The 21,289-nt window shown below is 48.0% G+C and overlaps 1 protein-coding gene across 1 annotated transcript in view; it reads left to right on the plus strand.

The window, feature by feature from the left end:
* Positions 1 to 20,083, plus strand: part of LOC144765484 (uncharacterized) — a 68,850-nt gene extending 48,767 nt beyond the window's left edge. Inside the window, exons 3-5 of the mRNA XM_078650327.1 lie at positions 474 to 634; positions 5,484 to 5,525; positions 19,182 to 20,083. Of these exons, the coding sequence (XP_078506453.1) occupies positions 474 to 634; positions 5,484 to 5,525; positions 19,182 to 19,891 (913 nt within the window). The 3' untranslated portion in view covers positions 19,892 to 20,083. The remainder of the gene's footprint in view (positions 1 to 473; positions 635 to 5,483; positions 5,526 to 19,181) is intronic.
* Positions 20,084 to 21,289: the final 1,206 nt, after the last annotated feature.

The raw sequence follows: 21,289 nt of genomic DNA on the forward strand, positions 1-21,289 counted from the left end.
AACCGGGACAGGCCAGATATAAAAGTAAGACTAATGGCTTTAGTTCTACTTTTGTTTCTAGCGTGTCTATGTTTTTGGTTTTCAAAATCTGGTCTTCCTACTTTAGCGTAACAGGAGTAGCTTCAGGCACAGAACTGCACACTGGACCCAGAGAAGTAACTCATCCCCTAGCATACCGCAACATGAATCTTCTGGAGAAAATAAAAATAGCGTGACTGGGCACCCTAGGCGGAAATGTACATCATGCCGCATCACAAGATGCTTTTACAGAGCTGAAGAATCCACCTCCTGGCCTACCCCAGTATGATACTTCCATCACAGATCAGGAGAATGGAAACCCTAAATTAGGAATCCACCCTCTAGTCTTCCACAAGAGACTCCTGACTTTGGGGGCCTCTCTCAGAGCTTTCCTGAAAGGACAGGTATGCTGCCTCTCACACCTTTCACCAACCAACTTCTCTCTTGTCCCTCAGGTGTGCTAACATCCCCTCCTTGGGCCTGAGGGAGACTGTGAATCTGAATTGCACTGGGATGAAGGGGCGCTATGTGACCATCACCATCCCAGGACATACAGGCTATCTCACCCTCTGCGAAGTGCAAGTCCATGGAGTTCCAGCCCCTGACAATGCTACTGGTGAGTGCCGGGGATCATCACCTGGGGGAGGGGGAGTGGAGGCACCATTAAGAACTGTACTTGGACACAAAGGGGGCACCAGTAACCTATGCATCAGGGATGCCAGGACATAGCCAGTTGCAAAAACAACAGTTGATGGACAGAATGCAGAACAATCTCATACATTCACCCCAGTACAGAGATATGGGCCTAAATGCATCGTTTTTTTGCTCAGCATGCCATTCCAGTTTGAACCCAGCCATATGCAAATAAGTCTTGACCCTGGTGCCTCATGGGAACAGTCCAGCCCAAACTGCCAAGCCAGGTCCTCTCTGGACTGGAAACAAGCATCCTAGGACTGGTTTCGGGGTTTCACCCCTCTTCAGCCAGGATAGCTTGATTCCAGTGGCATGGAGAGCACGGGACTCACGTCTGAGCATACCTGTCCCACTCGGGGTGACAAATGCAAAAACAACAGTTGATGGACAGAATGCAGAACAATGTCATACTTTCACCCCAGTACAGAGATCTGGGCCTAAATCCATAGTTTTTTTGCTCACCATGCCATTCCAGTTTGAACCCAGCCATATGCAAATCAGTCTTGACCCTGTGCCCCATGGGGACAGTCCAGCCCGAACTGCCAAGCCAGGTCCTCTCTGGACTGGAAACAAGCATCCTAGGACCAAGGACCCTCTGTACCAGGCTCATAGAGGCTACTGGAAATCACTGCATCAGGGACAACTGAGGTTCAAATGGGTCACAAGGAAACACTGCATCAGTTTCTGCAGAAAATCAAGGGGTGTCTGGTGTTAATGAAACAGTGACCAACATTGGAAATAGAGGGCGAATGCAGGAACAGAGGGCACCCACACTACTCCTCGTTGTAGAGCACAACAACGAAGTGGATTCTACGACAAATCCTCACAGAAGTAAGTTTTATTGATTTTTCATTTGGAACCAGGGCATTTTTATATTTGTGGGCCCTGTATAGTGAACACATTGCTCTCAGGCGGTATAAGATGGCTAATTATAGGAGAGGCAGCAGGGGTAGTTTTGATTCTCTGTGCCGGGGTCCAACCAAGGCTCTTGCCACTGGAGCTTAAATGCAGAACGGCGCCAATGCTTTGAGCGCCCTCTTCATTTGGGTGGTCTGGCTCCAGCTGATAGAGCAATGGATGAGAATTTCAGAGTGAGAATCCATCAGTGTGAAGGATCTGCTCCACACCAACTGTACCTAGTGTCACTGGTGGGTCGTCCTTGATTGAAGAGGAGCGTCACACCGCCTACTGCGAGTACAGCAGGCAAACATAAATATGGCATGTCAATTCCATTTTATTTATTTGCCACCACACCAGCTCTTGCTGTGTGCAGCACGAGGGTGGGGGCAGGGCTAAATCCTGCAAATGCTAAAATTAAAGCACTGGTCTACTGTGCATATGATGGATTGGCAGGCCATCTTGTGATGGCCAGCCTAACATGCGCATTGTACACCCAGCAATCCAAAGGACTTTAAGCAGCCTAGGGATTGCTGGAACAGGCCCCCAACCTCAAAGTAGTGCTGGGTGAGTCTACTCCTACCAATCCTGGAGCTGCTTCCACAGCATGAGAGCAGCTCCAGGATTGGTTGGGCTTGCATTCCACAAGCAGGGAGGACGTCTTTACTTTTCCTGCTTGTGGACACCAAACAGAAGTGCTGCACTGGTAGAGCTCCCGAATTAATGGTGAGTTGTGCGGCTTCAAGCCCCACCATTTTATTAAGCTAGCAACCACTGCCTAGTTTGAGAGAGGTACAAAAGGGGGTGGTGATGGATGGAGCATCTGAACCAATCAAACACTCACACCGAGTCAACAGATCTGGGTTTAATCCATCACCATTCTTTAGCCCACTCTGCCACCCCAGTTCAGACATGGCCATATGCAAATCAGTCTGACCCTGTGCCTCATGGGAACGGTCCAGCCCGAACTGCCAAGCCATGCCTTCCCTGGACCGGAAACAGGCTTCCTAGGACCGGTTTCTGTCATTACAGCCATCTTCAGCTAGGCTTGCTTGAATCCAGTGGCAAAGTGAGCAAGGGACTCACGTCTGAGCATACCCTGCCAACTTTTGGCGAACAAAGCGGTACAAAAGGGGGTGGTGATGGACAGAGCATCTGAACCAATCAAACACTCACACCCAGTCAACAGATCTGGGTTTAATCCATCACCATTCTTTAGCCCACTCTGCCACCCCAGTTCAGACATGGCCATATCAAATCAGTCTGACCCTGTGCCTCATGGGAACAGTCCAGCCCGAACTGCCAAGCCATGCCTTCCCTGGACCGGAAACAAGCTTCCTAGGACCGGTTTCTGGCATAACAGCCGTCTTTAGCCAGGCTTGCTTGAATCCAGTGGCAAAGTGAGCAAGGGACTCACACCTGAGCATACCCTGCCAACTTATGGCGAACAAAGCGGAACAAAAGGGGGTGGTGATGGACGGAGCATCTGAACCAATCAAACACTCACACCCAGTCAACAGATCTGGGTTTAATCCATCACTATTCTTTAGCCCTCTCTGCCACCCCAGTTCAGACATGGCCATATGCAAATCAGTCTGACCCTGTGCCTCATGGGAACAGTCCAGCCCAAATTGCCAAGCTATGCTTTCCCTGGACCGGAAACAAGCTTCCTATGACCGGTTTCTGGCATTACAGCCATCTTCAGCCAGGCTTGCTTGAATCCAGTGGCAAAGTGAGCAAGGGACTCACGTCTGAGCATACCCTGCCAACTTATGGCGAACAAAGCGATACAAAAGGGGGTGATGATGGACGGAGCATCTGAACCAATCAAACACTCACACCCAGTCAACATATCTGGGTTTAACTCATCACCATTCTTTAGCCCACTCTGCCACCCCAGTTCAGAAATGGCCATATGCAAATCAGTGTGACCCTGTGCCTCATGGGAACAGTCCAGCCCGAACTGCCAAGCCATGCCTTCCCTGGACCGGAAACAAGCTTCCTAGGACTGGTTTCTGGCATAACAGCCGTCTTTAGCCAGGCTTGCTTGAATCCAGTGGCAAAGTGAGCAAGGGACTCACATCTGAGCATACCCTGCCAACTTATGGCGAACAAAGCGATACAAAAGGGGGTGGTGATGGACGGAGCATCTGAACCAATCAAACACTCACACCCAGTCAACAGATCTGGGTTTAATCCATCACCATTCTTTAGCCCTCTCTGCCACCCCAGTTCAGACATGGCCATATGCAAATCAGTCTGACCCTGTGCCTCATGGGAACAGTCCAGCCCGAACTGCCAAGCCATGCCTTCCCTGGACCGGAAACAAGCTTCCTAGGACCGGTTTCTGGCATTACAGCCGTCTTCAGCCAGGCTTGCTTGAATCCAGTGGCAAAGTGAGCAAGGGAATCAAGTCTGAGCATACCCTGCCAACTTATGGCAAACAAAGCGGTACAAAAGGAGGTGGTGATGGACGGAGCATCTGAACCAATCAAACACTCACACCCAGTCAACAGATCTGGGTTTAATCCATCACAATTCTTTAGCCCACTCTGCCACCCCAGTTCAGACATGGCCATATGCAAATCAGTCTGACCCTGTGCCTCATGGGAACAGTCCAGCCCGAACTGCCAAGCCATGCCTTCCCTGGACCGAAAACAAGCTTCCTAGGACCGGTTCCTGCCATTACAGCAGTCTTCAGCCAGGCTTGCGTGAATCCAGTGGCAAAGTGAGCAAGGGACTCACGTCTGAGCATACCCTGCCAACTTATGGCAAACAAAGCGGTACAAAAGGGGGTGGTGATGGTCGGAGCATCTGAACCAATCAAACATTCACACCCAGTCAACAAATCTGGGTTTAACCCATCACCATTCTTTAGCCCACTCTGCCACCCCAGTTCAGACATGGCCATATGCAAATCAGTGTGACCCTGTGCCTCATGGGAACAGTCCAGCCCGAACTACCAAGCCATGCCTTCCCTGGACCGGAAACAAACTTCCTAGGACCAGTTTCTGGCATAACAGCTGTCTTTAGCCAGGCTTGCTTGAATCCAGTGGCAACGTGAGCAAGGGACTCACATCTGAGCATACCCTGCCAACTTATGGCAAACAAAGCGGTACAAAAGGGGGTGGTGATGGACGGAGCATCTGAACCAATCAAACACTCACACCCAGTCAACAAATCTGGGTTTAACCCATCACCATTCTTTAGCCCACTCTGCCACCCCAGTTCAGACATGGCCATATGCAAATCAGTCTGACCCTGTGCCTCATGGGAACAGTCCGGCCCGAACTGCCAAGCCATGCCTTCCCTGGACTGGAAACAAGCTTCCTAGGACCAGTTTCTGGCATTACAGCCATCTTCAGCCAGGCTTGCTTGAATCCAGTGGCAAAGTGAGCAAGAGTTTGAGAGAGGGCCTGCAGGAATGGGAATGCAGACTTTGCACATCTGTTCCACTGGTATGGAAGGGAAACTGGAGTGATATCTTGGGCCAAACTGGAGTAATTGGGGTTGGGGAGGACAAGCAGGGTGTCAGTCAGATTCAAGGCTTCATGGTCTGTTTATTTTGTGACTGATAGCCAGTGTTGGATCTCCCTAGTTGCACGGAATTTCATACACTAAAGTGGCTCATATGGGTGCTGCATTCATCAGAGTTTAAGCTTGCCCCCACAGTGGTCCAACAAGTGTCCATACTAGCTTTCAGAACAGGGCACTGGCGGCAACTCCTATCAGGCTTCTATGGCTTTGCATGACTTACTGTCGGAATTGAGAGGTAGGTCAAACTGGTCCGGAGGACAGTCTCTTCACTGAAGTGAGGAGTCATTGACTGCCAAATACTCACCTAACAGAGATTCCTCCTTTGTCTTTTCCAACAGATATTGACGAGCCTGTGGAGGAGAGCGAGAAGAAAGAGACAAGTAAGTCCTAAAGGGCAGCAGGAGAGAAGGCACACATCTTTATAACTCAAAGAATGCATCAGGCTTGCAAACACATGTATCCAAAGTGAAGATACAAAACAAACCATTCAATGCACACATCCGATGTATGAACATTTCTGTCTGTACATAGTTGTCTGCATCCGCAACAGGTGAACAATGTCTGCGTGTACAATTCATAGGATCTTCTCTGTCGACTCTCCTTTTTGCCTTTTCTCAAATCTCACCATTCGGCTACACAGCGACTTAAAAACACAGCAACAACATTAATAATGAAAACCCTATAAGGTAAACAAACACAAAAAAAGCCATTTTACACATGTACCAAACGTATGATACATTCAATATTTGAATCACTAAGGGCCAGATGTATCAAAGGGTTTTACCCATTCTGTGTCTACAGAAAAATGGGTTTGTACATATGGCTCTAAGTAATTAAACATAGCGAACCATTAACTGGACAGACTCTGGGGTAAATTGAACATAAAATTCAGATGTTTATGTTTAAAAACTAAAAAAGGATACACAATGTACTTGAAATTTCCATAAATCTAACACGCTGACACATAATACAACTTTGGAATGCAGTACACTTTATTAAAGGAATCACGTATTTCCATTATTGGCCATGAACAAGTCCACATGTGACCAAGAAAAGCTTAAATGTGAATCTGGAAAGCAAGCGTACAAGTAAGCAGACACAGCCGTGAAGCAAGCCTGTTACGGCAGCCACCAAAACGTGAACTCAAGGAACGTTAAATCGAGCATGCACTTCTAGCAAGGGTCCAGGGAGGACCTGGCTTGGCACTTCGGGATGGATTGTTCCCATGAGGGACATGGTCAAGACTGATTTGCATATGGCTGGGTCCAAACGGCGATGGCGAAGTGAGCTAAAGATTGATGGATTAAACCCTGATCTTTGTGACTGGGGGCAGTGGCGTCACTAGGGTTGGTGGCACCCGGTGCGGGTAACTCAGGGTGTCACCCCCTCACGACTTACCACATGGACCTCCTCCGCTCCGAGTCCGCCAGTGGACACAGTTGGCAAATAACGGGACTACAGGACAACACAACACAACACTAGACACCATGGCAGCATACCACCAAGGTCAACACCAGAGATTCACATTATAGCATTGCTTTGGATAACTTAAAACATGGAGCCACAACGCACAACACAACATGGACATTACACTAGAAAGTATGAAGCCACAGTGGAAAACGTGATGGCACCATATTAAACAACATGGCACAACTTTGTTTAACATGGCATCACAATGAACAGCACAGCATCACACTAGAGAGAAGCCCAGCATCACACTAGAGAGAAGGACACCGCAATAGACAAAACGTCACCACACAAACCGCAATGACCCAGCAATGAATGATATGACACCAGCTTAGCAACATGACATCACACTAGACAAAATGGCACCACTCTGGATACCCCGATGGCGCAACACTGGTCAATATGTCACCAGACTAAACAGTGTGGTACAAAATTAAGTAATAAGGACCCACAGTAGGCCTCAAGAACCCTCACTAAACCATAACCTACACTGCACCCCATGTTATGTGGCACTAGTCAAGAAAAACAGCACCACACTGCACAGGCAGGCATGAGACTAGACTGAAAAACACTGCACTGAACAACACAGCAGCAACACACTTGACAATATCATGACACTGTCTGGCTTGACAACATGGCATACTCTGGGCGAAACTAACTGCCACGTTAAAATGTTGTGAAAGCTCCTAATACAGTACCTCGAGACTGACAAAGCAAATAGGTACGTAGCTGTTCTTAGTACAGCAGGTGCAGTGGCTCCAGGGCTCTGGGGTGTAAAGTGCCCAATCTCACGTCAATTGTCACAATTTTTTGCTCTCGCACACGGAGGTGGTCACATTTCCCCCTGCTTGCACTAGGGCCCATAGTGCCCCATGGAAAAAAAAAAAAACCAGTAAATAGCCATTGCAAAAAAGTCCTGAGTTTCAAAGCGCTGCCCTTCCTGCGGGCGGAACACAAACACACACTTGGCAACCGTTGTTTGTGGAAACCAATATCCATCTAAAACTGTTTCTTTTCTAATCACTCTGCTAATAGTCTAATCGCATGGAGTGCTGCAAAAACTGCAAGTTAATGGGTGCCCTGTCTGAGTGTTTTTGCGTGCAGAAAAAAAACACACACATCACGGAGGGCAAAGAGAGAGAGAGGGGTGGGGAGGTGCAGAGGGCTCGAGCCACCAGAATCCTGAAAAGAGCCCAGGAAGCCTCCCTCCCTCACTTCAACAAACCCCACAGCGCACCAGGACAGAAACTGGGAGGCGGGGCGGGGGTACCGTGTGTGCGAGAGAGAACTTGCCACACACTCTAGACAGATGTGTGCAAGAGGGGAGGAATCTTATTGCCCCCATGTATGTGCACCATACGGAGAAATACTAATATTTGCTGAGAGAAAAACGTTATGTTTATACAAAATAAGTTGCCACAAAAACGAGGAGTCCAGTTCAAGAGTATCAATCTGCATCACATCGGCATTTTTCCAGTCACGCAACCTGCCATTCTGAAATGGCGGTACTATCCTATGAAAGGCACTGAAGTCCGATAAATTACCATCCACATGGTATACATATTGCTGTAGAAAAGTTTTAAAGAGTGTGCCAAAACTCTTGCTCAACTCACAGTGACATCTTGCCCTTTCTTTAGACTCCACTGTGGTGGTGGCTGGGCCCCTAACGTAGGGGTTCTGCAAATCGCCCAGCAGCACCCCACTGCCGAGACTATTTCCACTCAGTCTAAGCGTGTGGTGGTGGCGCGCATCAGTGGAGCACAGCCCGGGAGCTGGCCCAGAGCCGTCATTGGTAGCGCTATAAGATTGACGGCCCTGGGACCCACAAACTAGGTACGCCGCCGCCGCGCATCTCACCATCACCACTATGCAAGTAGGTGGTGTGTGCCTGGCATGCACTGCAGTATTTGTTGTAAGCAGGTGCGCAGTGCGTTTGCACAGTGCACTAATAATTGCACGTAATGTGTGCACTGTGCTGCCGCCGCCCCCAAAATAGTGCTGCCTGGGGCTGACGGTGACCGCCCCCACCGTCCCCCCCCAAGCTACACCGCTGCCTAGGATGGGTGAAGGCCCTAAGCATCCTTTCTGTCCCACTGTCCTCTCAAAGGAAGGCATGACAGTCAGCACCCCTGCACACACTGCACAGAAGAGGACTCTTCAGAGTTAGAACAAATGCATTTTGCACTATTTTCATTGTCTCCTCCATACTAGGGAATCATACTGACTCTGCCCAGAACTAAAGAAATCCTCGAATAGTTAAATTGAGCAAGCTAATGGAGCATGATTTTGGCTGTGTTTAACCAGAAAGGAAGCACTTAAACTTTCCAGTCTTCAAATCTGAAAGACAGAACAACGTTTGTGCAACATCATTTTGTTTAATTTCTTGAAATTGCCAAAAAAACTGAACCAGGTAGCTCTACGAACTTCACAAAAGTAATGCACATGATGTGCATTAATTTTATACACTGTTTCCTCCGTTTTCATTTGTTGCAAAAACAGGCACCGGTGCAAAATAACTTGTGTACCTTGACTATTAGCAGAACGCGCGCAAAACAGATTCGATTTGCTCTTTGCATACACCTTGGCAAAGGGTGCCTAATGGTACAAGGTATAATTTCTTATTCTATGTGCCAACAAATGTAATTCCGTAATACCTGAAACGTCACTGGCATATATGAGTTGTCAACGCCGTCCATCATAGCGCTAGCAGAGTTCACTTCTGAGCGCTAGGCTGTATAACTTCTCTGTGAGGCCCTGCTAAAGCTCCAGGCTCGAGAAGGGGCGTGCAATCACGTGCTCCAGTTCCCTTCCATTGTTCACCTGTCTAGCTGTGCTCCTGGGTGTACCTGTTTGTATCGCCTCCTCGTGCCAAGGGGTTCCTTCCTTCTGATTGTAAAGCAGAGCAGAGGCGAGCCTGCAGAGCTGCAGAGCACAGATTGGTGTCACCCCATTTGATGGTGTCATCCGGTGCGGTCCGCACCCCCCGCACCCCCCTAGTGACGCCACTGACTGGGGGTGAATGTTTCCATTGTTCAACATTGCGTCCATCATTTGTTCCTTTTGTAGTCTATCAACCAAGGCATGCTAATATTCACTATTCAAACTGAGAATCCATCAGTAACTGTGCACCCATGTCTTGAAGGCTCCAAAATAGATGGCTTGAAGAGTGAATCCATAAATCAATTACCTAATCAAATGACAGGACGTATCAAACAAATGAATTCTTTCTGGACATAGTGTGTCTTCTTTCTCATCTGAGACAAATATATGAGGCTGAATTAATAGGAGCCTCAGTAATAGGTGAGAAAATAAGCTTCATTTTAAAATGCATACAAATCCAACAGCGAGGGAACTGCCAGCCAGCTGTCGGCAAATATTATTACCGCTCAGAAGATCCAACCAGGGTACTCTACTTGGAATGCTATCTGCGCGTCAATTGAGACGTACTCTGGAGAATGTAAGACATAACAGAGGCTCCATCCAAACTCAATCGAAGAAGTCATCCTTACGTCATTCAGCTCTAATGCCTGTCATTCAAGTTTCCACTTTCTGGGTTATGGCCAAAGTAGGGATTGCATAATAGGGCAAGCACAAGCTCAGAACTGAAGGCAGTAGATCTATCCACCGACCTCAACCTGAGTGCTTTGGCCATTAGCACAGGTGAGAGTCCTTGGATGGGACACTCATAACTCAGAACGTCTACTATTGCACAGAGCATTAATGTGACAGAGTTAAAAGCCTGCATCGAAAGATTTCTGCATAGGTGGCAATCGAGGAGGAGTCTTGGTACAAATGTCAGCGGCAGCGCGGGAGCGGGCACCTAGATTCTGTGTCACTACCTCGCGGTCTGCAGCTGCATGCGCCTAGCCTCTTTTTAACAATTGTAAAAATTGTGACTACCTTGTGTTTTTAACCTTCTTAAAATTTAATTTCCACGGCCTCTTAGAACTAGTGGCTCTGACCCTTGACGCTCTGCTTAGCACAACCCCTCGGCCTCAGCCAATCACGCCGGGAGGAGGAGGAGTTAGAGGAGGGGTCTTGGTACAAATGTCAGCGGCAGCGCGGGAGCAGGCACCTAGATTCTGTGTCACTACCTCGCGGTTTGCTGCTGAATGCACCTAGCCTCTTTTTAAAAATTGTGATTACCGTGTGTTTTTAACGTTCTTAAAATTGAATTTCCATGGCCTCTTAGAACTATTGGCTCTGACCCCTGGCGCTATGCTTAGCACAACCCCTCGGCTCAGCCAATCACGCCGGGAGGGGGAGGAGTTAGAGGAGGGGTCTCCTCAGAGGAACACAGAGCACTTGCTTAGACGGCGCTCCCGCTGGACCCATTTATTCGCAAGCGTAAGCCCATAACTTCATTACTATTACCCCCTTGAGCCTCCCTGCTGTAGAGAATATGGTCTTTAAACTAGACTCCTGCTCGGGATCTCTCATCTGTGTCCTTGTCTATAGGCCCCCACAGCACATGCCCTTATTTCATCTATTATTGAGTGAACAAATAGCCAACCTCGCCACGAATTATGCGAATATACTGCTAATCGGCGATCTGAATTATTGGTGCAACGACGCACTTGGTGGGCTTCAAGCTGCTGAACTGTCCGACCTACTAACCAATCTAAATTTTACTAATCACATCTCTTCTGCCACCCATGTCAAAGGCCACACACTGGACCAAGTCTGGACTACAAATCTAACAGTATCCGTGCCCACGATCCTGCCATGCATATGGTCGGATCATTATCTAATAAATTTCACAGCAATGATCCCCTTCAATAGTAAGACCCCCACGGTCGCGGGCGGCATGATAAGGAAATGGAGGGCCCTTATTAAACAGGAATTCCTTGACTCCTTGGCTAGCGCAGCCCCTGCTCTCAACCCTGATATCAATATCATGGAAGAAAACATTTCAGCCTGGCTTCTAGCGGCCAGTAATACACATGCCCCGCTCAGAAAACTAAACCGTGCTCGCCAAGCCGACAAACAGAAATGGTTCTCTAAGGAGCTAAAAAAACAAAATTTAGCTCTCCGCCAAAAAGAAAGGCGAAGGAGGTTAAGTTACTCTCCTGAAGAGAAACTTCTATACCGAAAGGCGCGGAAAGAATATAAGAATGTCATTACCACTGCCAAAGCTGCCCACTTCTCTGATAGAATCCTGAACTCCCACAATAGGTCAAAGGAAATCTTTTCTATAGTCAACGATCTTTGCAATGCAGAGAGAGTACAACCTAAACAGACACCCACCTAAGAATTATGTAATTCTTTGAACAACTACTTTATGTAAAAAATCTCAGACATCAAAGCTAGCATCCCCAGCCCCATGGAATCACCCAGCACCACGATAACGAATTCGTCCACCTTAGATCACTTTCCTGCTATCAGCACTCAGTCCCTCCTGGACTTGATGTCCAGAGTTAAATCAGGCTCCCCCAGGGATTGCTGTCCACTTCACCTTCTAAAAGACACCCTCTCTGCCCTGCCGCACACCATAATACCTCTTTTGAACGAGTCCCTCTCGCAGGTAAGGTCCCTAGCGCATTTAAGGATGCCATAGTGGTCCCCCTCCTAAAGAAACCGGGAGCCAACCCCTTGAATTTATCTAATTACTGCCCCAGTTCCTTGCTCCCCTCCTTGGCCAAGGTTCTGGATGTACACATAGCAAGCTTCCGCCCCGCCCATTCCACGGAGACAGTGATTCTTGCAGTATTGGACGCCTTACGTGCTAACGCTGATATGGGCATCCCTCAGGCCCTGGTGCTCCTACATCTGTTGGCCGCATTTGACAAGGTCGACAATAAAATCCTGATGGACCGTGTCAGACGGGCCAGCGTCCAAGGCTCAACTCTCGATTGGATCGACTCATTTCTCAAGGGCCGTACCCAAGCAGTACGACTTACCCCATTCACCACCCCTAAAATCCCGACTACGTGTGGGGTCCCTCAGGGATCGTCACTATTTCCCCACTTGTTCAATTTATACCTCCTGCCCCAGATCCAGTCCTTGAAGGACAGGTGGGTAACCACATTTAATTATGATGACGACCTTCAGCTAATCTTTACCATCGATAACTCCCCTCACTCAATTCAGGAATTCCAGGCCACCATGCTTCATATTCAGCAGTGGATGGGCCTAAACCACTTAAAACATAATTCAGGTAAGACCAAACTATTTCTGACCGGGAACAGTCAGATCTTCTGGGCCCACACTACTGGCCATTGGAACTTGGATCCCCACCCGCCCCTTCCCCCTCGGTCAAAAGCCTAGGGGTTATCATAAATGACGATCTTTCACTAAAATCTCAAGTAGGGACAGTGGTCTCGAGCTGCTTTTTCCAGCTGCGCAAAATCAGGACGATCAGCCATCTGCTCACCCACACAGCACTGATACAGGTAGTAATTGCCTTGGAACGTTCACACCTAGACTTTGCCAATTCAATCTACCTCGGCATGCCACTCTACTTAATTAAACGTCTCCAGTTGGTCCAGAACCAAGCTGCAAGACTGATCCACGAACAACCAAGATGGCAATCTGCCAGACCCCTACTACATAAACTCCACTGGCTCCCCATTTTCCAACGCGCGGCATTCAAAACGGGTTGCTTAATTTTTAAGTCTCTATACTGCCGGAGCCCTAAATTCATCAACTGCCTGTTATCTAGGTATACACCTTCCTGCAAACTGCGCTCAGCCCACTTCCAGCTGTTAAACACCCCTATCTTCAAGTTAAAACGCCAGAGAGGATGCAGGTTTTCCTCCTTGGCACCCAAATTGTGGAACTCCTTTCCACTGGAGATCTGGTCTTGTAACAACCTTCTGAGCTTCATGAAAATGCTCAAGACATGGCTGTTTGGGCAGGCACATGAGTAAACTCGCCCTTGGTTCAACACACTATAGAGCTAGCGCCATGAAACCATCCGGTGTACGTGCGCTGTAGAAATTCTTTTTAACATAAAATAACATAGGGCCGGAGCGTTTTCCCACTCTGGGTGCAGTATGGAATGGCCCAAGCCTTCCGATGTCCTGTAGGAAGTGGAGCTTAGCTAGGGAGTGAAATGGATTGTCTGAATGTCATGACAAGTGGTGGGTGCGCTAGCACCAAAGTTGTGCTGGGCCTGTGTCCGGCCCGCTAGTGCTTATGGTCCCAAGTCCTTGTGCCAGTGACATTTCTAGACCCTTGCCATCGGCCTACCAGGATGGGCAAGTGTGCGCTGTGGCACTACGGAAGTGTCTAGTGTGAGTCCGGTCGCCCACTGGCAGCCGGATGACGCATGGACACCACAAGTGTCCTGGGGACCCAGGCCATCAGCCTGTCACGACAAGCTGGTGGGTTGCTGGTTGTCAGGTGGAGCCTTACAACTCAGGACACTTTCTCACTGTACCGGAGTGAAAGCGTGTGCACCCCTCCCACATATGAGTTAGGAAGTGGTGCGAACATGATGTGTGTAAACATAGGTCAGGCCTGCCATTGCGGCCTGGGTGCGCACTTACACCTTGGGTGGGGTTAACCTATGTGTCCGGCCTGCAAGCCGATGTGTGCACTTGAATGGACTGTGTGTTTCAAACATGCGCCTGACCTGCAGCTGCAGGTTTGGGCAAAACCCGTTCCAATGGTAATGGTAGGCTTGGCATATCTTGCATGGAAGTGCCACTTATGGAAAGTTTTTTATACATCATGGCATGGTATCTGGTGCCGGTCAATACCGGAGGTGGGAAGGAGCACATCTGGACATTCTCCAGTGACAGCCATTAACCATTTGGGCATGCAATGGAAATAGCCGACCTCTGCCATCTATGGGTCTGGCGGAATATATGAGGGGCAGAGATTGTGACACCTGGCCTCTGTGGCCAGATCATGGCCCCATAAAGGTAGAGATCTGCATTCTGCGACATCAATAGCAGACAGGAGTGAAATTTAGGGGATACATCTGTGGTTCAAAGGAATACTCTTTGAACCTTCCCCCAACTTCAAAGGCACAATAGGGTATAACTACCCAGTGCCACGCCACCATCAAGAGAAATCCACTTGCGGGGGTGCAGGAAAGGAGAACCTAGTCTGTGTGTTGCACATTTTCAGAGGGACTCTGTTGTGCACATGAAGGATAGTTGCCCGTGGAACCGACCGTGTGCCTTGGTGAATAGTGGCTGGACTCGGCCAATGACCTGCTGATGTGTGGCACCCTGAGGTGGGCGCCCAAGGACCCGTAGGATGGTCTGCAAAGGGCCCACAACAACTACTAGTGATGTCTGGAGAGCGATGTCCTCAAAGTGCCCACATCCCTGCTAAAAGCTGAACAGCCTGGTGTGATCTTAGAACTACAGAATCATGCCTGGAGAACTGACTGCCTAGTGTGGAGCTCAAGAAGTTGTCCATGTCTACGACAAAGTAGTTCCCATACTGCGAGGACCTTGGCACGCATAAGCGTGATGGGTGTGGTGAGTGAATTCATCAGTTGTGAGTCCCTGCATGGCCCGCTTCGTCGACTGTGCCACATTTCTGTTATGACTCACGCCGACTGCATGCTCATTGAGTGTGGTGTCTGATTCCCAGGTTGCGACCCTCGGAGGTGGGGGACGCGGCCTTTGCAGAGTCTCATTCTACCTCGCGACCCATTGCTGAACTTGAGCCTTTGTGTGTGACTAGAACCATCTGGTACGACCTACATCAAGGTGTACCGGACCTGGTGCCTCATTTCCAGTTAGGTACAGGATTGGAACTCTACTTTGTGTAACCTGAAGTGTCTCGCATGATTCATCTCATTGTGAGCCAGATCCTGTTCCCAGATCGTTGGGGCAGAACCCGGATCAACGTATAAACAACAGGACGCCTCCTCAAGCCTTGAGACTCGCCTGTGGTTTTTTCCCCATTCACTACTTGTTCCCTTCACTACTTTTTCCCTCACTGTTCCTATCAAAGTGGACCAACTGCCCTCCTCTTTTTGACCCTTCCAAAAACGCTGTGTCACCAGGTAGGAGTACATAGGATGAACTAGGCTGGCAGAACGCTTCTGAAAATGTTTGAGAGCAGGTCAAGAGACTGTGTGACCCTCCTGTGCTTCACAGACTGAGCAGACGCCAGAAGGCGCTGGTGAACTCCTGTTTGTAACAAATTGTTGCTCTCAGCCCATTTCTGTTTCGCAACTTGGTGGTAAACTTCCTGAGTAGCAGTAAGACCACCCTGTTGTTTAATTATAATTCTTGTTTATGCCTACGCTCCATCCCCACCTGCTTTCCAGAGACCCAGATGAGGTGTGACCTCAGCCATGAGTGGCCTTGTGTCCGGAGGGGGGTGGGGGGGCTGGTGAACTTCCCTATGGGGTGTCTGGGACAGGAGGGGTGATTTGGAGGGTGGTGAGAGGTTTGGAGCCATGGGGTCTGCGGAGTGCTACCTATTGACTTGCTTGGTATCAATGGCACAGCATTAGTGTGTCGGGTGCGTATGTGAGTGAAAGTGCCCATACAGACCGAGCTGGTACCTGTTGCATTGGGTAGCGGTGCAATGTGAGTGTGAGTGTGTGGTAGTGACCGTCTGTGAACTGCCTGTGTTTCAGGTCACTGGTCAGCAGTGTTGGTTTATAGGTGGTTCTTATTTCAAAAGCCCTTTACCTCTCAACATTGAGATTATATGTGTGGCCTTGTCGCGCAGAGCTGCTAAAAGTGTTATCATTCTGTGTTGTGTACATAATACTGATATCGTTGTAGCCCAGGGTGCACCCTCTAGTAGTGTGATAAAGCATTATTAGGATTGTGAGGGTGGGCCAGGTTTGTTAACGTGTAGCACCACAGAAGGGTGCTGTGGGGAGCGATTAGAATTGAGGTTTTCCCATTTGTGCATATTGTCGAGATCTGATCAACATGACCTGGGTCTAGTACTGCTAGTAATATTGCCAAGTGTAATTCACGCCCAGGGTTCCATGATCTTCATGTTGCATGGTTTAATGTGTGTGGAATATAAATGGCATTTCTCGAAGTCAAGTGTGAAGTCTCCCCTTTGTGTTGTGTGGAACCTTTATTGCGTACGCGTATTGTGCTCTTGCTTTACACATTGCTTTTGAAGGACGCCTGACTGCTCTGTGCCAAGCTACTCAAGAGTGAGCATGGGTTGTAACGTGTGTGTAATCACCTACCTTTGACGGGAGTGATATCTTCTGCCTGGCTGGGGAGTTCCTTAGGCCAACAAGACAGTGGCGGTTCCAACTTCCATTATTTACTAGCTCATTGGGATCCTGTTTCCAAGGATTATGAGACTCTTTGTATCTGTAATCCCTTAGATTTGACAATACCTTCAGTGAGTTCAGGGTCTTTGGTATCTGAGAGACAGCCACAGGTTTTTTCAACTGGAAGGAGCTTGCAGCCATTTATCCAGCCCAGCCCATTTCTAAAGGGTGGAGCATTCCAAATGAGATCAGACACCCAGCTGGCGAGGGCATATGTGAATTGACAAGGGGCCTCATGGATTCAGTAACTGGATGTGGGTAGATGCTATCGCTCTCTCTCTGCCAGCAGTTTTTCTAACGGGAGAGAGAATGAGTCTACAGCCAGTCAGAGCAGGACTTTTCCATCATCAATATCTCTGAGGCTTTTGATTGTTCATTTGATGGTGTATGGAGACTGATTTTGAAAACTCGGCTCCTGAGGAAACCAATTTATGGGATTCAGATATGTGGAAATCACTGGATATTACTGAAAACCTCCTGCTTGTCACAATATTTTCGTGAATTTGTCATCTATTAGAATGAAACATGAAAAAAATAGAACTGACAGCCTACTTTAAAAATGTTCGAGTTGTGAATTACATGGTTAATAGTACATAATGGATGGACTAGGTAACCACCAAGTTTAGTAAGAGACTTTACACCATTCCGGGAGCATAGAACAAAGAAAGTAGACAGGAGCCCTGTTTGAAATTACGACCCTGAAGAAGCAGGGACTCAGACAAAACAAATGATGGCTACAAACATCGAATTTCAAAGGTGCTTTGTGACACTCAACTTAAAGAACATAAATGGGAGGATAAAATGGACTCTTTTTTTAATGTTGTATTAGAAGTATGAGATAGTGTATTTTCTGGAAGTTGTTTTAAAAAAAAACTTTTGGTGTAAAAATCATTGATTACATTATAAGTTATATAGAATTTGGACATGATCTATAATGTAAGTTTATTGCATTTTTTTCTTTCCTCCCTGAACAAAACTTTGGTGTACTTTTAAATTATAATCAGTGGGATTTTCTGGTCTTCTTTTCAGGAAGATGACAGGACTGAAAATCCCTTAACTGTTCTATATGAATAGGACACATTAGAACGCAAACTTTTACAATGCATGCCTTTACAACGTGGTTTTTACACCGCAACATCCATTACAATGCATGATTTTACAACACATGCGATCACAACTGGTGGCTGCCCGCCCATTCCACCACTAACCTTCACTGAATGGGAGGAGAAGATGCTTGCCATACTGCATTCAGAGAGACTCACAGGAATCGAGGTGGGAGTGGAGGCTGGTATGTACAAACAAAATCATCACATCCCACTGTAATGTACTGTTATGCACAACAAGTGAGCCTCAATTGCCAGACCAAATCGAACTCATATGGAATGCACGCTGTCAATATAAATGTCTCACAAGGCTAGCATTTCCTTCCTCCGCGTCACCTCACAGGTAGGTAGCCAGCTCAGGCACCCTGGCCCCACCCCAGGGCCATGTGGCAACCATCACCCTCCTCTGCTTCACTTAACAGGTAGGTAGCCATCTTACTGGGGAGGTTGTCTTTGCGACCTGAGAGCCAGACCACACCTCCCACAAGACCCTCTGTCTTCCCTCCCAAACAGCATGGAGCACCCTCGCCACCCCAGGGCCATGTGGCAGCCATCACCCTCCTCTGATTCACTTAACAGGTAGGTAGCCATCTTACTTGGGAGGTTGTCGTTGGGACTATGTCATCCCTCCCAAACAGCATGGAGCCATATGACATCCACATCCCGCACTTGGTAGCTAACTCTGCAAACCCCCATAAGTTGTAGGCAGTGCACATACAGCCAATACCATCGAGAGGACACATGATTCCCAGTGTCATTGATTAAGTCACATGTAACTGCAAAGCAAAACACAAGAACGCAATCACAAAAGTCCAATGTGCAAGTCCCATTGCCTCAAAGCAGAAAGACTCAGGTCAACACAACACATGTATGGAGACTCAGTCAAACCTCACAAACCACAGGACGTAAGTAGAAAAAGTAAAACACAAATCAAGAAGTTGCAGCACAGAAGACAGATACTCATAGAAAAGTCTCAAATGTCCAAGCATGAACTAAAGTGGATGAGCAACAAGTTGGTACCAGAGGACATGTCCTTGGAAATATAATATCTGTACATATGAAATGGTTTCTTCAGCCATGTCACATCGCTAACGAGCAATGTATGTACCTCCACATCATGTTCAACTGCTGACAAACTGTTATGCATACCAAGTAATGCCAAGGTCAAAAGTCAGGTCACCTCAAATGAAATGTGCATCAAAGTTGTGCTGTGTATTGAACATGCTGACAATCTAACCTCTGTTCAACAGGTGACTCGCTAGCAACAGCAGGCGCCTGTGCCATGGACGAGCCCAGCCAGTCTCCCACCCCGGAAGGTAAACCCTCGGATGCAGACTCCCTGGCTTTTTTAGATGAGGCTTCACCTACAACGCAGACCCCTGCAGTCACCTCCACCATCACCACCGCTGTCTCCAACACTGTCCACGTGTCAGTTGCTGCCAATAACATCAGGGACACTGTGCAGCGGCAGGACCAGGCATCACCACAGGCCCATGGCAGCAGAGTAGGTGGGAGGCCAACTGGGGGACAGTCACAGGAGGACAATGAGACTGAGGCCCAGGCCACTGTGCAAACTGTCCTTGGTGCATACCAGCAGAACCAGGGACAGATGGGCCAGGTTCTTGAAGAACTGCGGGAACTCCGCCGGCTGCAGAGCTCCATTGACACTCGCTTGGGACAAATTGCTGAGCACATGGCCCAGCATGCGGGTGTTCTGAGGGACATGCATGCAGCTCAAATAGCTGCCCACCTTCCCCCCCGTGACCAGCCGGATGATAGTCACAAAACCTCAGCAGCAGCCACAGGGAGAGGTGAGTCCCATCACAGCGAGTCCTCAGAAACCTCAGCGCATGCAGCAGGTTCCCTTCCGGCCAAAGGGTGGAGGGGACATCTGAAAAAAAAAACGGGAGGATCACATGGCAAAGCACCATGCCGTACCAGTTCTCAGAACCAACGTTGATTTCACCAGTGTCACACAGAGCACTGACTTTGTAGTAAATCCAATCGCACATTGCAACAAGAATGGGAGAGTTCTGTTGGACTGTGGAATTTCACCATTGTGTGTTCTACACTAACTATCCATGTACCATCACTTTTAACTTCACCCCTCACCTGTCACTCATTCCAAAATAAACACAAATCACACTTGTAAGCCTTTGTGTCAAGAGCATTTTTATCATAGTAAGTAGCATGTTAACTCACATTGCAATGTATCATAAGATGTGAACGAGACAATCCATTGAGAGTGGAGGAACCTGGAACGACATAAGAAAATAACAGTGAGTTGACATATGATTGCATTACAGCAAACACACACCACTATGAAACACTGTGCAAGATGCATTGCAGGAAACACAGGCCAACAGCATCAACATGGTCAGAAGGGGCATGGAAGCACACGACTTCACCTCCCAACACAGTTCAACCTGTAGCATCCTGGTAAATGCACTTCAGTTGAAATGCTTACTTGTGTTGCCGTTGAAGTGTGTATCCAAGGTTGCTGCAGGTTAGTGCTGTCACTCTAGACACGTGTTTCTCGAAATTATCCTACATCAGTAGAGGCAAGATAAATTGAGATCGGTGTCTCCTCAGAAAGCTGACACAATCCACTCACTTCTCTGTACCTCTCTCTGCCCACCTCAGGTGACACTTCAGCTACATTACAAGTAAGTATTTGTACTGAACTGCATTTACCAGAATGCTAAGGAGTGAACTGTGCTGGGAGGATGAAGCAGTGTGCTCCCATCCACCTACTGACTTCAACATGGACAGGACTTAAGTTGTTACAAATCACACAGCGCTTAACAATGAAATCCTTAGCAGTGTGCCCACAACAACCAGCATCTAAACACATCCTGTTCTGTGGCCGATGGTGACACTGTCGCATTCTCAAACTCAAGTACTGTTACACTGGGCTTTTAATGTTTCATGCACAATTTTTACATCTTTTCCCACATGAAGACCAGTCCCGGACAGCATACCCATGCCAAATCTATTTTTTAACGGAAGTTATCTTATCCTGAATGACCACGACAGCTGCAGTTTTTGGGCAGTCATCCCGTATATAGCAACAGTTGGCCAACGTGTTCCTTGCTGTAGCAATGTTCTCTTTACTCCCCCATATGTGATTGTAGATAGTAAGTTGTGCCCTCACATTCCCACAATGAAAGCAGACTTCAATAAGTAATGCAGGCTCAATGGGCTTTTGTTTCAACAAGTAGTCGCTCTCACATCAGCCCGTGAGACCTTCGAATTCCACGTGCCCTGTCTGTCCTACGTGATTTAGTCACTGCTAAACACAACTCTCCCACTTCTTTTTGGGCAACTGACACACAAAATATTAATAGCATCTGAGACT

Source organism: Lissotriton helveticus, chromosome 1_1 (assembly GCF_964261635.1).
Source record: "Lissotriton helveticus chromosome 1_1, aLisHel1.1, whole genome shotgun sequence".
Taxonomy (NCBI): Eukaryota; Metazoa; Chordata; class Amphibia; order Caudata; family Salamandridae; genus Lissotriton; species Lissotriton helveticus.